Source organism: Toxotes jaculatrix, chromosome 13 (genome assembly GCF_017976425.1).
Source record: "Toxotes jaculatrix isolate fToxJac2 chromosome 13, fToxJac2.pri, whole genome shotgun sequence".
Taxonomy (NCBI): domain Eukaryota; kingdom Metazoa; phylum Chordata; class Actinopteri; family Toxotidae; genus Toxotes; species Toxotes jaculatrix.
The window spans coordinates 12,359,312-12,378,881 of NC_054406.1; the positions used below are offsets into that span (position 1 = coordinate 12,359,312).

At 41.6% G+C, this 19,570-nt stretch overlaps 1 protein-coding gene across 1 annotated transcript in view; it reads left to right on the top strand.

Moving 5' to 3' along the window:
* The window catches only part of ctnnal1 (catenin (cadherin-associated protein), alpha-like 1), a 45,715-nt gene that overhangs the window by 12,413 nt on the left and 13,732 nt on the right, over positions 1–19,570 (top strand). Inside the window, exons 2-4 of the mRNA XM_041053051.1 lie at positions 13,913–14,102; positions 18,298–18,485; positions 19,356–19,475. Of these exons, the coding sequence (XP_040908985.1) occupies positions 13,913–14,102; positions 18,298–18,485; positions 19,356–19,475 (498 nt within the window). The remainder of the gene's footprint in view (positions 1–13,912; positions 14,103–18,297; positions 18,486–19,355; positions 19,476–19,570) is intronic.

The window sequence follows — 19,570 nt, forward strand, 5'->3', positions numbered from 1 at the left end:
TGTGTTGTCGGTATCTTGTGGTCTGTTTGTCCATTTTGTATTTGTTACCAAGCTGACATGATTTGCTTCACACTTCATGCTCCTAAAAATCTCCCCTTGGCTATGATTCGCCTGCTGGCTATTTTAAAGTGTTGAGGTTTTTAAGGCATTATACGGCACATTTTACATCTGTTTGAGATAAACAGGAAGAAGCACACTTTGGTGATTCACTGCCTCTGAAATATTTGTTACACCCGCAAAGTGAGATGTTGTCAGGGGTATTCAGCTGCTGGAAGATACCTACCATTCCAGGTGCATCATTATTATCACCATCGACACACTGGTAGGAAGTATATAGGCTGGAGCTACACTAATGACACACCAAGGGAAACATATTTGATTTACTGATTTATTATTTATTTGGCTGCAGAACCTCCCCTGTATTGTGTTTTGCTGAAAACAAAAACAGAAAATATCCCTTTAAACTACAAACTCTCAGATTATCTCGGTAGAATGAGATCATCTGAAACATTATTATGATGTTGTACAGACTGTGTGGTTTCTATATACATCTTGAACTAAGTAAATAATCAGGTGTTTCTCTTTAACAAATTTAAAGTCTTTGCTAATGAAATAAATCTGTTCACTTTTCACACTTCATGTGGTGCGTCACATAAGACACTATACAGATGCTGCTAGATAATGTCACATATTTATGCCTGGAGCAACATCACACCAAGATAAAATCATTTCTACAAAAGAGGCAGTTTGACATTGTGGATAATATACCTGTTGGCTGGCGCTTGCAGGTGGATTTTGTTAGCTTTGGACTAGCTGGAGTTAACTTCTTTTTATCTAAGTCTCAGTAAGAACATGGATATGCACAATGTCTAACCTTTTCTTTAAACGGCTCATTAAAGGCAGCTGATGCAATGTTTTTAAATGCCTGTTTCTAATGGCAGCATGTGCACAGCAGTGGTTGAACTGAAAGTCTTTTGATAATACATGGCTTTTCAATCAAGCTCATAAAGGGCCTCACCTTTGGATGGCTCTTGGTACTGTGTTTAACTCATAACTGACATTAAATCAGAACTAATCTGTTTTTTTTTTGTTCACTGCCCTACCACCAGCAACTGTGAAGGGTTTTATAGGGAAACAAGGTTGGTGAACCACAGCCCTAGTTTGTGTCATGGTCTGGTGCTTTCCAAACAGAGGAGATCGATTCCCTCTGCTCCCCTTCCCATCTAAGTTAACCTTGGTTTGTGGTTAACAGAGCAAAAATTGATCCACAGCCATGTTGTGTTTGTCTACCCCATAGCAAGGACCATTGAATCAGAGGTCACTCACTCACACTGTCTCATGTCACCAGTGTGCCTCTTAACTGAGAGAGGGCAGTTTCTTAGAGTTTTTAGATACAGTAAAGTGAACTTGTAAAGACTCATTTTCCTTTGTTTTCTGCAGCTCCTCTCACTATGTCCAGTGCCTGCTTTTCTCCATCTCAGCTGTCCTCCTTTCTTTCCTTATTTACTGTATGCCCTCCGCCATTCTCCCGTCTATCTTTCCATCACAGCTGTCTGTCTGTTTTTCTCCCAGGTTTATCATTCTCTCTTATCAGCCACTGCTGGTTCCTCTAGGCTTCCTGCACCTCATATCAGCCTGACTGATTACACTGTAGCAATGCTCTGCTTTCAAGAGAGATTATCTGTTACTGTCAGTGCACTAACAAACCAGGTCAGTGGGATCCTATAATGCAATTTTTTATTTAAACGAATAATACTTCCTCTCAAATAGGGTGTAAGGCCTTCATTCACACGGGAACCAAACACTGAATGAAAGCTCACAATGTGCATTAATAATAAAAGATAGATGTTTTAATAAAGCTTGATTTGATTTGGCGTGTTAGAATTTGTCATACAGTAAACTACAACTGGCTCAGGTCAGAGTGACACTGGAGGGCTCTTTGCACAGCACACTCAGTGGGCCCACTTAAGACTTGATAGATTTCCCATTATTTTTAGACAGCCATGATGGAGTACCAGGTAGCACACAGCTTGTTCTGCTTTCCTTTTAGCTTCTACTTCCTGAGTGGAAACACTACCCCGCTATGGCACATGAATGGTAAGCCAGCCTGCTACCAAGCCCTGGAGATGAATGCTTCTCTTCATGTGAAACAATCACAAAAATGTAATCCCTAAACCCTGGGCCATGTTTCCATCCCTCTATTTGGAAATCTGTCTCGGAGAGGCTTCAGAGAGGCTGTGAACACTTGAACCGTGGCAGAGCACCAAAGATCGATGCCAAGCCGTAATACCAGGCAATAAGTGGGATTATATTTGTCGTTTATTTGACAGTGAATGGTCCCCTTGAAAAATATGAGCTGAGTTTACTGGTTTGTCTAATGTGTGCCAACCTTACAGTCAGTTCTGTTGTGTTGTCTTGGCTTCTCTGCAGACACGTGGGCAAACGGAGCAGATTGATTGTTAGATTGCTGTAATTTAGAACCAGCTGCCTTTCACAGTGAAAGCAGATGCAAAAGAAGTAACTGAAGACCTCAGATCAGATTCAAAATATGTTTATTTCTAACATTTGCTTACTGTAGTTTCTATGATTTGTATATCTACTTTTCACATTGTATTGAAGTCTGAGCCAGAAAAAGTAAAAGGAAGTCAGCATTAAAAATATTTTGATTGATGTACTCATTGTTAAATTGGTTTAAGTACTTTGTTCACTGAAACAAATCTGCATTTTTCATTATATTCTAGGGGCTCCCTGGTGAGTCAGCTAATCTGGCCAAGCTTGAGTTCCTTTCAAAAAAAAAAGAAAGAGATGATGCACACTGCAGCAGCAGTTGCTGTTGTGCCGTGGTGCGACATAAGCTGAAACTGGAGAGAAAGAGTATAGCGTTTGACACGTTGCCGTGCTGTGAGCCATACGAGGAGCCCGGAGCAAACATTTCAGTTGACTACTCAACGGTTAGATGCCACCTCAGCTTTAATGGGAAAGTCGCAGTCACCTGTAGAGATTTAACTGCAAAGAGAACAGAGACAAGAGTTTAGCTAGCAAATCATATTGTTCCTCTGACCATGAAAATTCGCAGTGAGAGCTGCTGAAATCTCAGTCCTGTAGTAGAGTAGTGATTAAAACGTTTGTTCAGGTTTTCCTCAGGGTGTCATAGTCGTCCTGGGATTAGAACCTCAGTACCTTTTGAGGAGCCACCGAAATGTGTCCAATATTGAAAACTGCCTAAGCTTGGATTCTTCTTCAGTCTTGTTTACTTGATGGTGTGATCCAGAAATCCAGAATAGTTGCTAATTTTAGGTGTGGACTCAGTATGTTGTTTAGCTAAAGGTCTTGATTGGCCACCTGTGCTAAATAGTTTGAGATTTTTAAAGCATATACAATGAACCATTAGGTCAGATTCTTCAGCAAAGTTAATGCTTAGAGCACAGAGGAGACTGTTAGAGCATGAAGAGCTCGGAGCATGTAGATGTCAAGGCCCAGGTGAGCCACCGCCTCGGGGTGCTCTGTATCTGATGCCGACCTCCACAGTATGTTCCCTAGATTCATCCCCTGGTACACCGGAGATGGGACAGGTGAACAGCTGAGACAGCCAGAGGGAGTTTGACCCGGCAGTCACGTTGTGTTCAGGGCTCTCTATCTCTCCTCTCCTTGGTTGACCCCCTCCCTGACTTTCTCTTTGTGTCTCTCTCTGTCTGTGTCTCTCTCTGTCTCCCTCCCACCTACTATTCAGAGAATTACGTGAGCAAGAAGGAATGAAAAGAGGTATTGTGCTCTGTTGAATGCAAGCTGCGTGTGTGTGTGTGTGTCAGTGTTTCAGTGGCTGTCTTTACTCTTGCGCGCTATGGAACTATGCAGAAATCCCAGCCCTGGCATGCCACAGTGGTCAGAGGAGCAAGGAGCATGTTTTAACCAGTGTCATATTTACCGTCTTTTCCATATGTCGCAGTCCAACCTCACATGTAACACACTCACAGCATGTTTCTACAACATCAGTGGCATAATTTAGACTTAAAAAGTTGTTTTCCAGAAGTCAGAGGCTCCATCCAGTCACTCTTACTTGCACACAAATTATTTTACTCTCTGAATAATGTAGATAGTGGAACATAGCCTAGTAAAACTGCACCGTACAGAACACATTGGCTCATAGTACTGGCTTAGCATAATGTTTTGGAACAGAGCCCAGAACCACAACACTGCGTCCGCTAACATACAAATTAGACAGCAGTGCCTTGTGTGTGGCCTCTTTGTGTGCAGCACGCAAGTGGAGGAACATGTGATTGTTCGTAGTGAGAATGGAGACCTATTTCAACATGCCCTGAACATGAGTCTTTAAAAAAAACATTGTTTCCCACAGAGAAAGAAAACAGATCAAGGTTTGTGTTTTCACTGCTTGTAAGGTGCATGTTTTTTTTTTTCTTTTGAGTTAGGAAATGTGAATAGCACGTACTGGTACTGGTGCTAGAGCTGGAATAAAAAGAATAAACAGAAAATTATAAGAAGAATTATGTAATTATGTAGTTATGTAGGGAATGTTCTTGTGTGGCTGCTTATGTTTAGACAACATTCAGTGTTTAATAAATTGGGCTTCTTTTTGTTGAATAAAAAAAGTTTTATAAGAAAAACATTCATATTTCTCAAAAAGGATTACACTGGCACTATTATCAAAAAAAACACTGCATAGCTGTTACTCAAGTAATCATTATGCTGGTATTGATTATTTTTAACTGTAATGTCTTTCAGCTTTTTATAAAAGGCCTCGACCGTGCATCTATAAGAGACTCAGTGTGTCATTCCGAGTCACTAAAGAGACATGATACTCCATTGTTGGTCATTGTCCCTCTTGAGTAGCTGGTTAAACAGAGCAGGACACGGCTAGTTATTATTCATCAGCGATAACCTTTCTGGCTGATGTTTGCCGTGCATTCAGTCCGTCTATCCACATATTCAAATGTCAGCTCTGATTGCAGAGCCAAAGCTCGAAGGCCAAACAGTGCCCTTTTCTCATGCAACTCCAACGGGGTACAATCTGATAAAAATCCAAACTCATTCAGCTGCTAGCCTGTCTGCCGTTCAGGTTGTCTTTACTGTCCATCAACCCTTCTCTCTGTTTGCCTCTGTGTGTCTGCTTGCCTGGATGCCTGCTTACACCCCACACCCTCTCCCCCCTCCCCCCACTTCTCTCTGTCTACCTCTATCATGTCCCCCTGCTTGTCTGTCTCATTGGCTGCGTGTCTGATGGCACACATGAGCGAGTGGGCTAAGGTTCATGTCATGTGCTTGTCACATGCCACCCTCTTTCTCACCCACCATGTTTATTGTGTCTGTCCGCTGTCTGGACTTTAATCAAACAAAGGGAAAGTTGAATCAGAGCCCTACATGGTTAGAAAATACTGTATGTAAACTTTTGACATTTTGCTAATTAAGCTCACTTGCTTTTCTGATGACAGTAGATCGATACCACTTTCATATCCTTTAAAATGACTGGAGGCCTCTTGAAATGCCTTCGTAGGAGATTATAAAAGAACTAATAATAATAGAATCGTGTTCATATGCCGTCTGACTCAGTGGGACAAACATTAGTTTAACTCACCATGTGACTTTCACTATTTTAGAAACTATCACAATGTATTGATATCAAATTAATGCTGCTACAATTATGGAAAAGAAGAGAAATCTAAAAATAAAAAGCAGTGTTCTCACGCAACTGCAGTTAAAGTTCAATAAGGACCCAGTGAAAATCATATAAGCACTTGGAGATTCTTGCCCCCTTGGGCATAAATACAAATGCACAAGAATGCTAATCTGTTTGTTGGCTACACTACATGGCTGTCAGCTTGCCTGTCTCTTGGCCTCTGTAGTCTTCCCACATCCATCACCTCCTCTGTGTGCTGTGCCCTTCTCCCCCCTCTGCCTCTGTCTTTGGAAATCAGCTGGTATTATCCCTGTCATCTTGTGGCTGTATAGGCACGCACTGATTTGACCTTTTTTTTTTCTGGTGTTATCTGCCTTACTGGTTAAAGCCATCTGCGTTCAATCATCCGTAGCCCCTAATACTGCCAAATCACTGCACTCTCTATCTTTATCTCTGGGAAATTTGGTGCTTCAGTTAGATAGGTGTGTGCGTGTGTGCATGACAAAGAGACAAAGTGTGTTTCACTAGCTGGATGCGGCCTGAAAATGTCACGACTATAGGCTGTGATCACTGGTTTGGGGAGACTCTACAGGGCCCCCAAATTAGACTGATCTGAGGTCAGTTTGTCACAGGACAAGATTTAGAGGAGCGTGAGACTGGAACTTTCTGTGTGACCTCCACCCGTTCATTACACCAAGCATTACAGACTGTCTGTATTGATAAGACACACTTTCTCTTCATTTCCTTCAGCCTCTCTGTCTTCTCACTAATCGACCAGAGTATATTTGCTCTCTTTAAACAATTGTCTATAAGTGTGTATCCAGACAGCCTTACTGTGTGTGTCAGTGACTGTGTGGGTCTACTGTCTCATCTATAAGTGAGAAAATAACCACATATTCCATAAATAACAGCAAAAATTCTCTCAGGTTTGACTCTCAGGATTGTTTGCTTCCTTAAGCGGCAGATTTCTTCACTTTCTGCTTCTTTCTGTTACTTTCCCAAAAATGCACAAGTGGTGCTGGCATGGTGTCAGTGCCTATAGGTTTTTAAAAAATGTATAAAGATTAAAATTTACACTTACTCCACAGGGTGGTAGCTCAACAGACTTGTGGTGTGTGTGAATGTTTCTGAAGGTGTGTGTGTGTGTGTGTGTGCGTGAGGGGGTGCCAAATGAAATATAACTCTACATATGCAATGTAATTCCGAAAGAATGCATGACCAGTCAAGACTGCATATGGATGTGGTTCAGCTTAGCTTTTCTACTAAATTGAACTGCTGCCTTGTGGTTCTAATTTAACAAGGTACACCAGAAAACTTGCATTCTGCTCCCATTAGCTGACTCTGTAACTCTCTCCATTGTGTCTGCAGGCAGCCGAAAGAGCAAAATGAGTGCATCTTACGTTTGCTAGATGAGGGCATGATTCATTGTTGCAGAATATGGCTGTAAATTGGCGGCTGGCCCAGTATGTTTTACTAATGTTTTTGCTTGGTAATGACCAACTGGTGTACAACTCTGAAAACTGGCCAATTTGAGTTTGGACCAATTTTTTTTTTGTGTGTGTGTGCATTGTGCACTTGAAATTAGAACTTTATTCAATTCACTGGGGAATGAAAAGCCATGTGTTCTGTGATTAATAGGTTTTTGCAGTGTAAGAGCTGAATGGTGCAGCACACTTTTACAGTATACCCTAAAGCTTAAACATCAGATACTGTTACTGTACTGTACTGTACTGTACTGTACTGCAGCAGCCTGGATGTAGGAAGAGACTTGAATCACTCACTGCACATAGAGGAGAGGTGGATGAAGGTATGAGAGAAGGAGACAGACACCGCTGAAGTCACAAGGGAGGGAAGTTTAAAAGAGAGAAGGATCATGCTAGATAAACAGTGAAGAAGAAACAAGTGAGGGTAAACTGTGATGTAGATGGTGTCCTATTCCTTATTCTCTCCTTCCTTTCACCTCTCCTTATCTTTCTATATCTGCCCTCCTTCTAACTCCCTTGTTTCTCTTTTTCATCTCCTTGTATTACTTCTCCAGTCTGGCTGTCAACCAGCACAGCATCGAACTCCCATCTGCTTGGGCCAATTTGGAAGGAATTTGCTCGCCCATTAAAGTGCATGTTCAGTGCTACTTTCATCCCTTTCCTCTTATGTTTTTTTTCCTCTCGGTCCCCAGTGGATACCCAGCCACATCTCGCCTTGCATCAATAAAGACTGAACAGAAACTTGCTTCTTTTTTGAGGGCACCACAGTTCAGAATCTGTGGAAGACAAAAATAATGTCTGGAAACCTATTGGGAGAAACCCACATGGATAAGACAAACATCCAGAATGTCCTTCTGGGTGCAGTTTTCCCTTCAACAATGATCCCTTTGTGCTGTAATGGGACGAAATGAGACCTGGAAGTGTTCTTTTTCCCTGTCCGTTTTAACAAAGTGATCCATATGCTGTAGAGTTTGTGTAATGAGAATGGCAATCTGAGTTGCACAGAAGCAGGAGGCTAGCAAAGTTGCTACAGATGGAGACTTTCTTTTTCATATTAACAAGGACGAACACAAAAACTCACAGATAAAATAATGCTGACAGTTTCGTCTGATCAGCAAGTAAACACGACCAAGACATTAAACTTCCCTTTTTGTTTCTCTCTGCCTCGTCTCCTTCTCTCTACACTGTCCAATTATTTCCTTCCCATGCACAAAACAGTAAGTCAAACACATTCATACAGCAGTACTGCAGTAAATACTTGGATCTGTGTGCACACATACACACACACACATGCTTAAATAGACAAAAAATGTACTGTGCTGTCACCATAGATGGATGGATAATGTTTCTTCTTTGATTTACACCCCCGAATTCACATGTGGAAATCCTTGTGCTTGGCTTCTAATGGATGAATGTGATGTGAGTTCCTTTGCTTGGATTCTGTTTCTAATCTAAACTCTACATTCAGTCTTTTTGCTCCGGCAAGGAAAAAAAAAAGTTCAGTTTGAATTGTGACTCTCGTCAGCAGGCCAGGCCAAGCAAAGCTTAAAAAGAATCAGAGATATAAATTAGACAAATAAGCGGGCCAACACTAGCCAACCAAGCAATTATTTTGATGAATGGTTACAATGTGTGTTTAATAGAAGCCCCCTCAGGCCTCCAAGATGAGCTTGTTCACACTCACTTTTATCTCGCTGGCTTTGTTTAAATTTCTTGCAGTTATTAAATGACAAGAATGACACAATTTTGCCACTGGAATCTGCGCTTTTATAACAATTGTACAATCCAAGAATCAGAACAGAGTAAAAAAAAAAAAAAAAACACTGACAAAGAGAAAGAATGACTCTGATAACACCAAACTTTCTCCCAGCATTGCCACTCAGTGAAACTCAGTCCGTAGCCATGGGAGGCAGCCACAAATGTTTCCAGCTTTTGTTACCCGCTGATTTATAGTCGGTCACTGTGTCCTTGAGGTGTTAGTCTAGATTTCCTGCTAACCAATGGGTGGGCTCTGTTCGTGTATTATGTCGCTCAGAGAAAGCTGCTGATGTGGTTTTTATGACCTTGTAATTGTCCTTCTAATTATGGACAACAAAGAGATGAGAGGTGAATGGTTGGGAATTGACTGGTTGTGTGCCAGGGGAGAAAGTTACAAGAAGGGGATGGGCATCCACAACAGGCCTCTGCTGTGCTCAAGTGTGACAGAAAAAGAGACTGAGGCATTGTGACATTATGTACAGAACTGTGAATGTAGAAGCAGCCTTCCCATTCTTAATGAACTTAAGTCCTGATATATGAGATTTACAGAGTTTTTCCTCTCGATCACGGATGTCATAGCATCTGATAAATTTGTCATGGAAACGTAAAGAAGTAACAGGGACAAAAGAGCCACTTCACAATAATGTACATTCTAACTTGGCTCCCACATTTATCACATTAGAAGGTAGTTTTCCTCCATAGGAAACCCATCTGTATCCACGTCAATACAGCAAGGGGGACACAACCAAACCTGATTGTGGAAGCTAGTCTTGCTGGAGGTCCAACTTTGCATCTAAAGCAATATTTGGGCTTATTTCATGGATTTCATATCACATGTAAGTCCTTGGTGGGTTTTTGGAGGCTTTGGGCTGGATGCTGCTTAGTTGGTAATGCTCATTGGCATTCAAACACTGCTGGAGTGCAGCAGAGCACAGCAGCCTGTTATAGTGTGTGTGTGTGTGTGTGTGTGTGTGTGTGTGTGTGTGTGTGTGTGTGTGTGTGTGTGTGTGTGTGTGTGTGTGTGTGTGTGTGTGTGTGTGTGTGTGTGTGTGTGTGTGTGTGTGTGTAAGAGAGGGAAGAAGAATGAACAAAGAAGAGACATTTTAAATGAATAAACTGCAGTGAAACATACAGTAAATGCCCAACCTGTGGCCTGAACCCAGCTTCAGTGAATGTGCAGCTGTCTCTGAGGAGTAGAGTCAGATATTGAACCTCTACACTTTGCTGGTATCGACTTAAATGTGTCCGCATAGAATCACTGATCAGATATTTCTTGATTTAAATAATAACCATTAAGGCAAAGTTATTGTATAGCTGTTGAGACTGACACTCATTCCTTTGATAAGCACACAAACTTTCAAAGTCCTGTCTCTTGCGATGGCACTGTTTCAGTATTATGTTCTCTCCACCCTGCTCTGTTCCTGTTTGCACAGCCCAGTAAATGTACCCACCTAGTAATCCCTCATGGAGGAAATCCCAGGCAGTGGTTATACTCTGCTCTCTCTCCTGCTCTCTTTTTTGTAATTCACAGGGACTCTTTTCTCTCTGTTTATCTTTCACAGACACGCTGTCTTGAACCTGTTAAACTAACTTTACCCTCCTCAGCTGTCGCAGTACAGAAGAAGCCTTTTCACACAGGAAGATCTGTAATTAGGTTTTCTCTTGGTGTCACTTTTGACCCTCATGCAAGCTCTTTCCGTCACTTTCTCTTCCTCTCCTCTCTCAGTCAGCCTCAGATTTCTTTTTCAGAGGTTCTCATGTTTGTATAGCTACACACATGAACACTCTCAACAGGCTAGCTTCTCTCATGCTCTCACCCCAACTCAGACACTTGTTTCTGGATCAGTGCCAGTCTGTGAGTGTTCATGAGTGTCACCATTTGCTTGCAGAAGTCCTGTGGGAAAACATGCACTTTGTTTTTTTTTTTTTCTGCATTCAGACATGCATGCACCTGGGCATACACACTTACAGTTGCGCACAAGACCCACCCACACACACACAGATTCCTCCATGAATACCACCTGACAATGAACAGTCCATTTATGACGTAGGTCTGAATCATGTTTCACAGTGCCCTAATTCCTCCTATTACACTACACAATGTCCAGCCAGCCGGTGTTGGTGTTTTCTAAGGAGGACATCCTACTCCGTGTGGATGAGTCAGTGAAAAAAACAGGCTCGCAGGAAGGGAAGCTCTAATACTGAGATAATAAAGACAGAATGATACATTAAGTGACGAGTGACAGACCAAAAGAGCTGCTTCATGAGAACTTTCAGGGTCACGATCTTGCTGCAGAACAATGGTCTTGTCAGAGAATGGAGAGCAGGGAAAAATGAATACAGCTTATTTCAACACATTAGGGAAAAATGGTGACTTTTTCAGATTATTCTGGCAGAGGGGGAGTTGCAGAGGAGAAGAAAGGGAGAGCACCAGGGTTGTAGCAAATTTATTTCAACTGTGTGTTTGTGCCACAGTCTAATACTGACATATACACATATATTCTCACGGCTCAAGCTTTCATTATGCCTCTGAGCACTTTTGTGGTCTTACTTTTTTGGATGTGTGATTTGGAAAGTAAGTTAGTTCTGGGTGATGTAGAATCAAACATCCCCGTTTTATTTGCTTCTCTATTTTCTCTTTCTCTATATTTTCTCCTTTTTTTCCTCATCTATTTTTCATGCTATTATATAACAGAAGTAGATACTTGACAAGTAACATAGTTTATGTTTTCTATAGGAAGTAAGAGTAATGTATGTATGTTTATAATAAATCCCTGAGGAGCTCTATTATTAAAGTGAATTGAACTACCATTGAAACTTCATTATAGAATAAAGATATGACCTTCAGTAATCAAGGGAATACTGAGTTCATGGTGATCTCTTCGGTTGTTTGGTTGGTGGTTTTTTTCCAACCAACAGTTCAAAAACTAAAGACTAAAGAATTTACTGTCATGTATTGCAAAGAAAAGCAGCTAATCTTCACGCTTGAAAAGCTACATTTTCTTGTGTTGTGAGGAATTCATGCCATCCCATTTTTTTTAAAACCCAGTCCCAGCTATTTTCAAATTTACTCAGCAATTTAAAGATGCAAAATCTGACCTAATTACTGAATTTTCTCTGTATCCGTCCTTGACACGACCTTTTACACTTGCAAGTCATTTACCTTTTCTCAGAATTATAAAGTGCACAGTGCCTATTAGCACGGAGGCTTTACTCTGAGAAACACCTTTGGCGGTGCTAAACATGTTGTCAAAATCAGTTTGCAGAACTTTGCAACTCAGATATACTTGACAAGGCTGTCACTCAGGATGATGTGTGATGTAAAGGTTTAATGTGGGTCATGTCTCACAGGGCAGCAGTTCAGGAAGTTTGGTGACTCAGACTAATTCAAGCTTTGGCATTGTGGTGCTCACAGTAAGGAGGCACTGGTCCAGATTTTGGGCCTGCATTTTGAAAACATGAATATCCACGGATGAAACAGTGAGTGGAGCAAAAATTACACCAGTCTGCCTTTGATATAAGACTATGCTGTGGACACGGATTAAAGAATGTCAGTGTCTTGTCAGGACATAGTTAATAATGGGCTTTTTTCATGTAAGTGATCCAGTGCTGATCAGTAACAGCCCATTCAAACTTTTCACAATATTTGAGGGCTAGGTGTTTTATAACCCTTAAAATATATCTGAACACATCTCAAAGGGTTTCATTCAGATTAATTTGTGAAAGAACAAAACAAAACAACAACAATAATACTGTAAAAGATTCTCCACTTGTACCACCTGCATCTTTGGTCCAATTAAAATCACCACCCACCACTTCCTGACCTAAATGGTTTGACACACACACACACACACACTCTCACTCACACCCACAATGATAACAGCTGGAGAGAGTGGAAGCAATCAATAAATAATTGATGATAATTGGCTCTATCCATACATAATTGATATCCTCAATTATCACTTAAGTAGCCCCACCTGAGTTTCACATGTGTGTGTTTCTGTGTACCCAGCGGTGGACTGTCTTGTATGTGTCACAGAAGACGTGAGTGCCTTTCCCATCTGCTGCATCTGTTGCTGTTCTCCTTTCACATTGTGCGAGTTGTGATGTTTGGTGGGTGTTTGTGCTGTAGACATGCTTTCTCTCTGTCTGACACACATAGCAAGTTATCCACATGCTGTATCCCAAAATGCTATCTTCACTTGTATCTGTAGTGGCAGGAAACTCCTCTCTGCAGATAAGCAAATGGAGTGCGTGCTCCAGACTCGGCGCACTCCCTTATCGAAGATGATGTTTGGATATAATCACTGCACGCTTTCACTGTTGAACAAGGCTTTATGATTCCAGTTTGGAAATGTTCAACCATGCAACTTTTGTTTTCATTTATCTTCTCTCCAGGCTTCGACAAGTCAATGGAAAGCTAGATATTACTTAACCATACAAGTTATAACAGAGAATACCAAAGATGCTTGATTGCATTTCATTAGCATGTCCTTGGTGCTACAATGAATAGACAGTTAGGCTATTTGATAACCAACGAATTGTTTAATCATTTATGAAACAAAAATGCCATTGTCTGGTTCCAGCCTCATAGATGTGAGGATGTGCTTATCATAAACTGGATATCGTTGGGTTTTGGATTGATGGGTGGACAGAAATTCAAATTAACGACTCAGGGGTCTGGGAAATTGTGATGGGTATTATTATTATTGTTTTGTTTTGTTTTTTTACTGTCCTCTGGAATTTCATAGACTTAATTTTAAAACAGTTAATCAAAAAGATAATCAACAGATTAGTCAATAAGAAAAATAATTGTTCATTATTGCCCTACATAATTACATCATATTGCATAATTATATGGTCCAGGGCATTATTTTTAGATGTGTTTACCAGCAAATTTTCAGTTTTTTTTTTACTAAAAAAAAAAAAGTTTTGCCTGCAATTTTCTAATGATTCACAGGCGATGACATCAGGTCATTGTCTTCCCACACAGCTAACGTCCTGCTTTGCCCTTTTCTTCTTCCACACATTCCTGCAGATCACCACTCTGATCAACCACAAAGACAAGCCAAAGAAGTCCGAGCGCACCCTGGCAGCCATACACCGGGTGGGTCAGGCAGTGAGCGTGGCAGTGGGACGTTTTGTTGCCGTCGGGGAAGCCATCGCCGCGGAGAACCAAGAGCTGAAGGATGAGATGGGTCAAGCGTGCTTCGAGGCACGCCGAGCAGGTAGGCTGCTTTAGCTGGATCTTATTATATACTTGACATTTCACTGAATTGCTTCACTTTAACACATTGTCAAGCCTTTCTCTTTTGGACAAGTCAGGTGGCTCTTATATATATATATATATATATATATATATATTTTAACTCTGAAAACTATTTGAGGGTTTTTCAACCTAAAAGCTCCTTCGTAGTGGATACTGTATCTTGCTGTCATAAACACGTCTATGGCTTTATGATGAAATTGCCATAGAGGGAGTTATATCTGGTCAGCCATTAAGGCTTAAGTTATTGTTGCCTCATCAGTGCTTATTTCTTTAGACAAACTGTGACAGTTTCATAAAGCATCAGGCATCACCTTCAGGGTTCACAGTGTTATCAAATTTTAGCAAATTTCGATTAGGCTGGACAGCCTGGCTGTCAAACAGTATTACACCAGAGGACCTCCAGAGTGCTCTAAAGACATTGTTGTTATTAGGTTGGAAGTAAAGGCTGAAAAAAGTGCTTCTTCACCCAAGGGTGCTGTGTGGAATGAACGTGTCTGCACTCTGTTGGAAAGCACTGCATAATAGATTCTGATAGAAAGGCTCTCTGAGACTTTATGCATCAGGCTGTTGGCAAAATAGAAGGAGTTGTAGTTTTTCCCAGTATTCACTGCCTCATAGATTGATTTGATGTTATTTAGAGAAAGTGTTTCTCAACCTGAGGTCACGACTTGTAATTTTCTCCAAGATTTGAATCCTCTGCCTAGTTTGACCATTCTGTGTGCAGTTTAAACTTCTCCCCATCTTAATTTCTGCAGTTTCCAATCTGTACTAAAACATCCACGTTAGGGGAAAGGCTGGCAGGCTGTCCAGGGTATAGTCTGCCTCTCATATGATGTGGATTGCAGGAGGCTCCATTAGTCTGTGAACCTGAACGGATAATCTTTTTGGATGGATGTATCAAGTGTAACTACCGAGAAAGAGAAAGTGGTATACTGCGTTTTAGGGGTGGTGGAAACGGTGACAACCAGAACGCTGTGAAGAAACGAGAAAGTGTGGATCACTCTTACGTCAGCTTTTATTGAACCTGAGAAAGAAGAGGTGATGGTTTTGTCAGAAATTTGTTTCTGTCAGTGCTTTTATACTTTCTTGTAACATTTTCTGTTCAAGATGCTGTCTGAAAATACACACTCAAGACACACACCACCCCTGTATCTTCCCGTCAGTCTAAACTTCCTTACAGCTCTTTGTTTAGATACTTGCCACCACTTGCTCGGATAAACACTTTTTTTATATCTGGCAACTTAGTTCTTATCAGGCAAAACAAGGACCTCATTTAGCCTTCTACAGAGTACACCGGAAACAAAATCACACTGGATAAGAATTTAGACACAACACCATGATAATAGGTTTATGTTGGGGGAACCGGTTTGTGTAGCAAAGCGTTTAATCCTCACACAGGGCTGATCTGTAAAGACGGCTAAAACTCAGACAAAGAGAGCGCTGGTGGGAGGAGGAGAATAGACTGATGAGAAAATGTGCGTGCGAGTGTGTGCGTGTGCGTAGGTAAGGCCAAGTGAAGTATATGTGTGCACTTGTGTTTGTGTGTGTGTGCATGCGTGTATGTGCAAATGTCGGGATGTGTGTTACCCACTGTGACTAATTTATTCCAGTTCTCACTTTCCTCTTAGGGAGGTGTTTTCACAGTTTTCTCTTGCACTTCTCCTGACAGACACTGTACAACTGGTCCCTGATTTAAAAAAAAAAAAAAAAAAAGAAAAAAAGAACTTTTTGTCTTGTCTCTGTCCATATTTTTCAAAAATGATGGAGACATCTTCAGGGATGAAAAAGAAAGTGTTTTTAGATTCTTTAAGTCTCTGAGAGAGAGAAAGGCTAGTTAGTGAAGGATTGACATTTTCTCTAATACCTAGCCGCAGGGAGAGTTTAATCAGGCAGGCTTCAGCCTTGTGTGCTATAATGAATGAAATAAAGGCAGGCTGAAAGCACTAGTTTAATTAGATGCTACCCATCAGCAGCAGCGGAGAGATCCAATGAGGCAGGCCAGTGAAGGCAATCTGTGTTGGATCTCTGTCTCTGTCTCTTTCACTCAGTCTCTCTGTGTCATTCTCACATTCGTGTTTTTTCTGTCTCACTTTCTCTTTCTCCCTCAGAAAGATTCACAATGCTTAACACAATGGTTAGGATCAAGGTAAATTCATAGCAGATACAGTATATAAGGGTTTAGGTACTTGTTTACATGTGGATTCCAGATATAGTGAATTACAAGGGGTGAAGGCGGAAGGAGATGAGTTATACAGCTCTCATTACACGCACATGCAGTTCAGTTCTTTGAGTGATTATGCAGAAAGTTTTACGTTAGTAACTTTTGCAATATTTCTGTTTTGGATCATTGAAAATTGCAATCAGCACTGTCTAAGAAAATGGACAACGTCGGGCTTTAGGGCAGTCATTCTCGGTCCCTAGGGCTCACCACCCAAGGAGGTCCTTGGCCTGATTTGACCTGATTTGTCAACCTCAGACTACTTCCTCTTCCCCAAGATGAGGAAGGCGCTCAGTGGGCGCCATTTTGACAGTGATGGTGACGTAACTGCTGTTATGGACCACTTTCTTGAGGTCCAGGACACAGACTTCTACAACCACTGGACTTAGTGAGTAAATGTAGGAGGGGACTATGTTGAAAAATAGGGCTAGGTTTTCTAAAATTGACTTCCTTCTGCCTTAGGCCACAAACATATCACTTGCCCCTCATAGCTTTCTACATTTTTTTTTTAAATCAGTAAGACTGCCTGTAAGCACTTTACCAATACATCAAGGACAGGCCTTTTAAGTTTTCACTTATGAATAATAAATGGATCATATAGAAGAAAGTCAAATTCAATACACCTGATACAGGATTTTCCATGTAGAAACAAAACTTTTTTTTTTTCCCCAACAGGAAATACAAAGGTCCTGAGTACATGTAGGTAATATGTAAGGGACCACATTTAAGAACATGAGAATCCATACTCCATGCAATTTATATTCTGGGATTGAAGGCGGGCATTGGAGAGGGGCTCAGGCCTCTGCTTTCCACCCTGCTAGTGTCATGGGGGTTGTGTAGCATTCTTTGTGAGCCAGGCCTCGATGTTTTAACTGGTTAGCGGAGCTGGCAGTGAAAAGCAGCCTGTCGGATGCAATCAGTTTGTCTGCGCCGCTTCTTTTAAAGGACCAGCCAAACCAAATAGACAGCCAAGCTGCATGACCCGATAGAGACCCATCTCCCCTTCCCCCTTCCTTTCTGAGCTCTTCTCTGAGATTTCTCTCCTCCTCCCTCTCCCTCTTAACTCTGGACATTTTCCTCTACTCTGGTGATGGATTTGACAAAGCCTAAAAAAGACTTTGCATTCTTCCCCTAGTATGAGCAGGTTAGAAAGAGAGAAAAAGGGAAAGTTGAACTACAAATTATTTTTACATTTGCATTTTCTGGTTTGTTCGCCGACTGTGTTTGAGGGCCCAAGTTTTCTCCCCCAGAAATGGCTCACACCACCCAGAAAGTATGCCATTACTGTGTGGGTCAAATTGGCATAACTGTCATGCCACATTGCTGAATATAGGACCATTGGGTTTCATTCTGTCCAGAACAATATGTTCTCCCAGAGGTGAAGAATGGCAGATTGGAAGAACATTGTGCCATAGTGTATTCTGAAGTCTTAACTAACTTAGAGGGCATATAGATAATTCAGATGACCATCCATCCTTTCATTTTCTGCCTTTTATCTGGGTCCACATCTCAGCGACAGCAGGAAAAGCAAAGTAGCCTAGAGGTCTTTCTGCCCAGCTACATCCTGCAGCTCTTCCTGGGGGATCCCAAGGCACTCCCAGGCCAGATGGGATATGTAAACCCTCCAGCATGTTCTGGGTCTGCATCCCCAACTGGGAGAAGACTCTTCCTGAATCATCTGACAGTTAGCCAGAAAGTCTTCACGCCCAACCAAAAGTCATTTTCCACAGCCGCTTCAAACTGAACTCTTGGTTCCGCAGGAACTGCAAGTCCCTCTCACCTGCTGATAGCGATTTGTTGATTCGGGAGCCTAAAAAATAAGCCACTTGTTCCAACTGATCTCACCTGGCTGATTCAAATGGTTCTTTTGTCTGTATAATAAAGGAAGAAAAGCCATTGCTGAACAACAACTGTACCCTTCTGTCCCTTCTTTCAGGTGATGCCATAGCCCAGCTAACAGACGTGGGATCAGCCTTGCCATCCCAGTCAGACGGACGTGTCACGGTGTTCAGTGATAGGACAGGGATGGTGAAAGCTGCACGTTTGCTGCTCTCTTCAGTCACTAAAGTCCTGGTCTTAGCTGACCGCATCGTTATCAAACAGATAATCACATCACGGAACAAGGTGAGACATGCAAATGGAAGATGGCGCAGCCTTTAAGCATATGCATAAACTCTCTTCCTTCATATCTCTTGCACAAACACACACACACAGCGGTCTACACATATATACACACACCTTTGCAAACTCCTTTCTGAGTCATTTATTTCCTAATAGATAAGCACTGGTTCTCTGAAGGACTGCTCTGGAGGTAATTGAAGGAAAGCAGCACATTTAGCGAGCCAGGGACTGTCTCTCTCCAATGTACCTGGCTATGCTCTTAGCCAGACAGTGTGATATGGATGTAGCTGTAGACTGAGCCAAGAATGGAAACAGGGGGCCTAATCATGACTGGTTAGCCTCGTTTGGACAGGCAGTCGACAGCCCCCTGTTCTCCATTACTGGCAAACACAATTACATCTCTTCCTCCTCTTTGTCTGCCATGGATAAAAGCTGCTGCGTTAGCGCTGCCAGCTAGCCTACCCCCAGCAGCTAAATTAGCAGCTACACGGACTACTATTAACTAAAATGCAGGTTAGGAACTACTTAATCTGCTGGTTTTATTTTAGGATATAACTGATATAATTACATCACATTGAGCCATTAATACCACAAAGGGAGTAGTGGAAGGAACACAGAAATAGCATGTGAAACATCTAAAACTTTGAAATATAGTAATATATTAGTTCAATAAATGTTGTTGTTGGTTCTGTTATAAGGTAAGGATTTGCTCTTGAGATATAACCGTGGTTTATGTTGTTCTCTGCTGTTTTTACACTTCCTGCCGATATTCTGCAAAATCAGATATAGGTTGTTAAAGTGTGGAAGGAAAAGAAGAACACAAACCATATGTCACTGTTCACCGTACTGCTCTGATCTTCTCACTTCTCTCAGGTCCTGGTAACCCTCGACCATCTGGAAAGAGTCAGCACCTTCCAGGAATTTGTACAGATTTTCAGCCAGTTTGGCAATGAGATGGTGGAGTTTGCCCACCTCACAGGAGACAGACAGAACGTGAGTAGCATTTGAAGAAACCGACTCTCCGCTTTTCTGTTTCAAAGAGTCAAAATCACCAGCTCACTTTAAATATCTCCCAGTAAGTGAAAAGT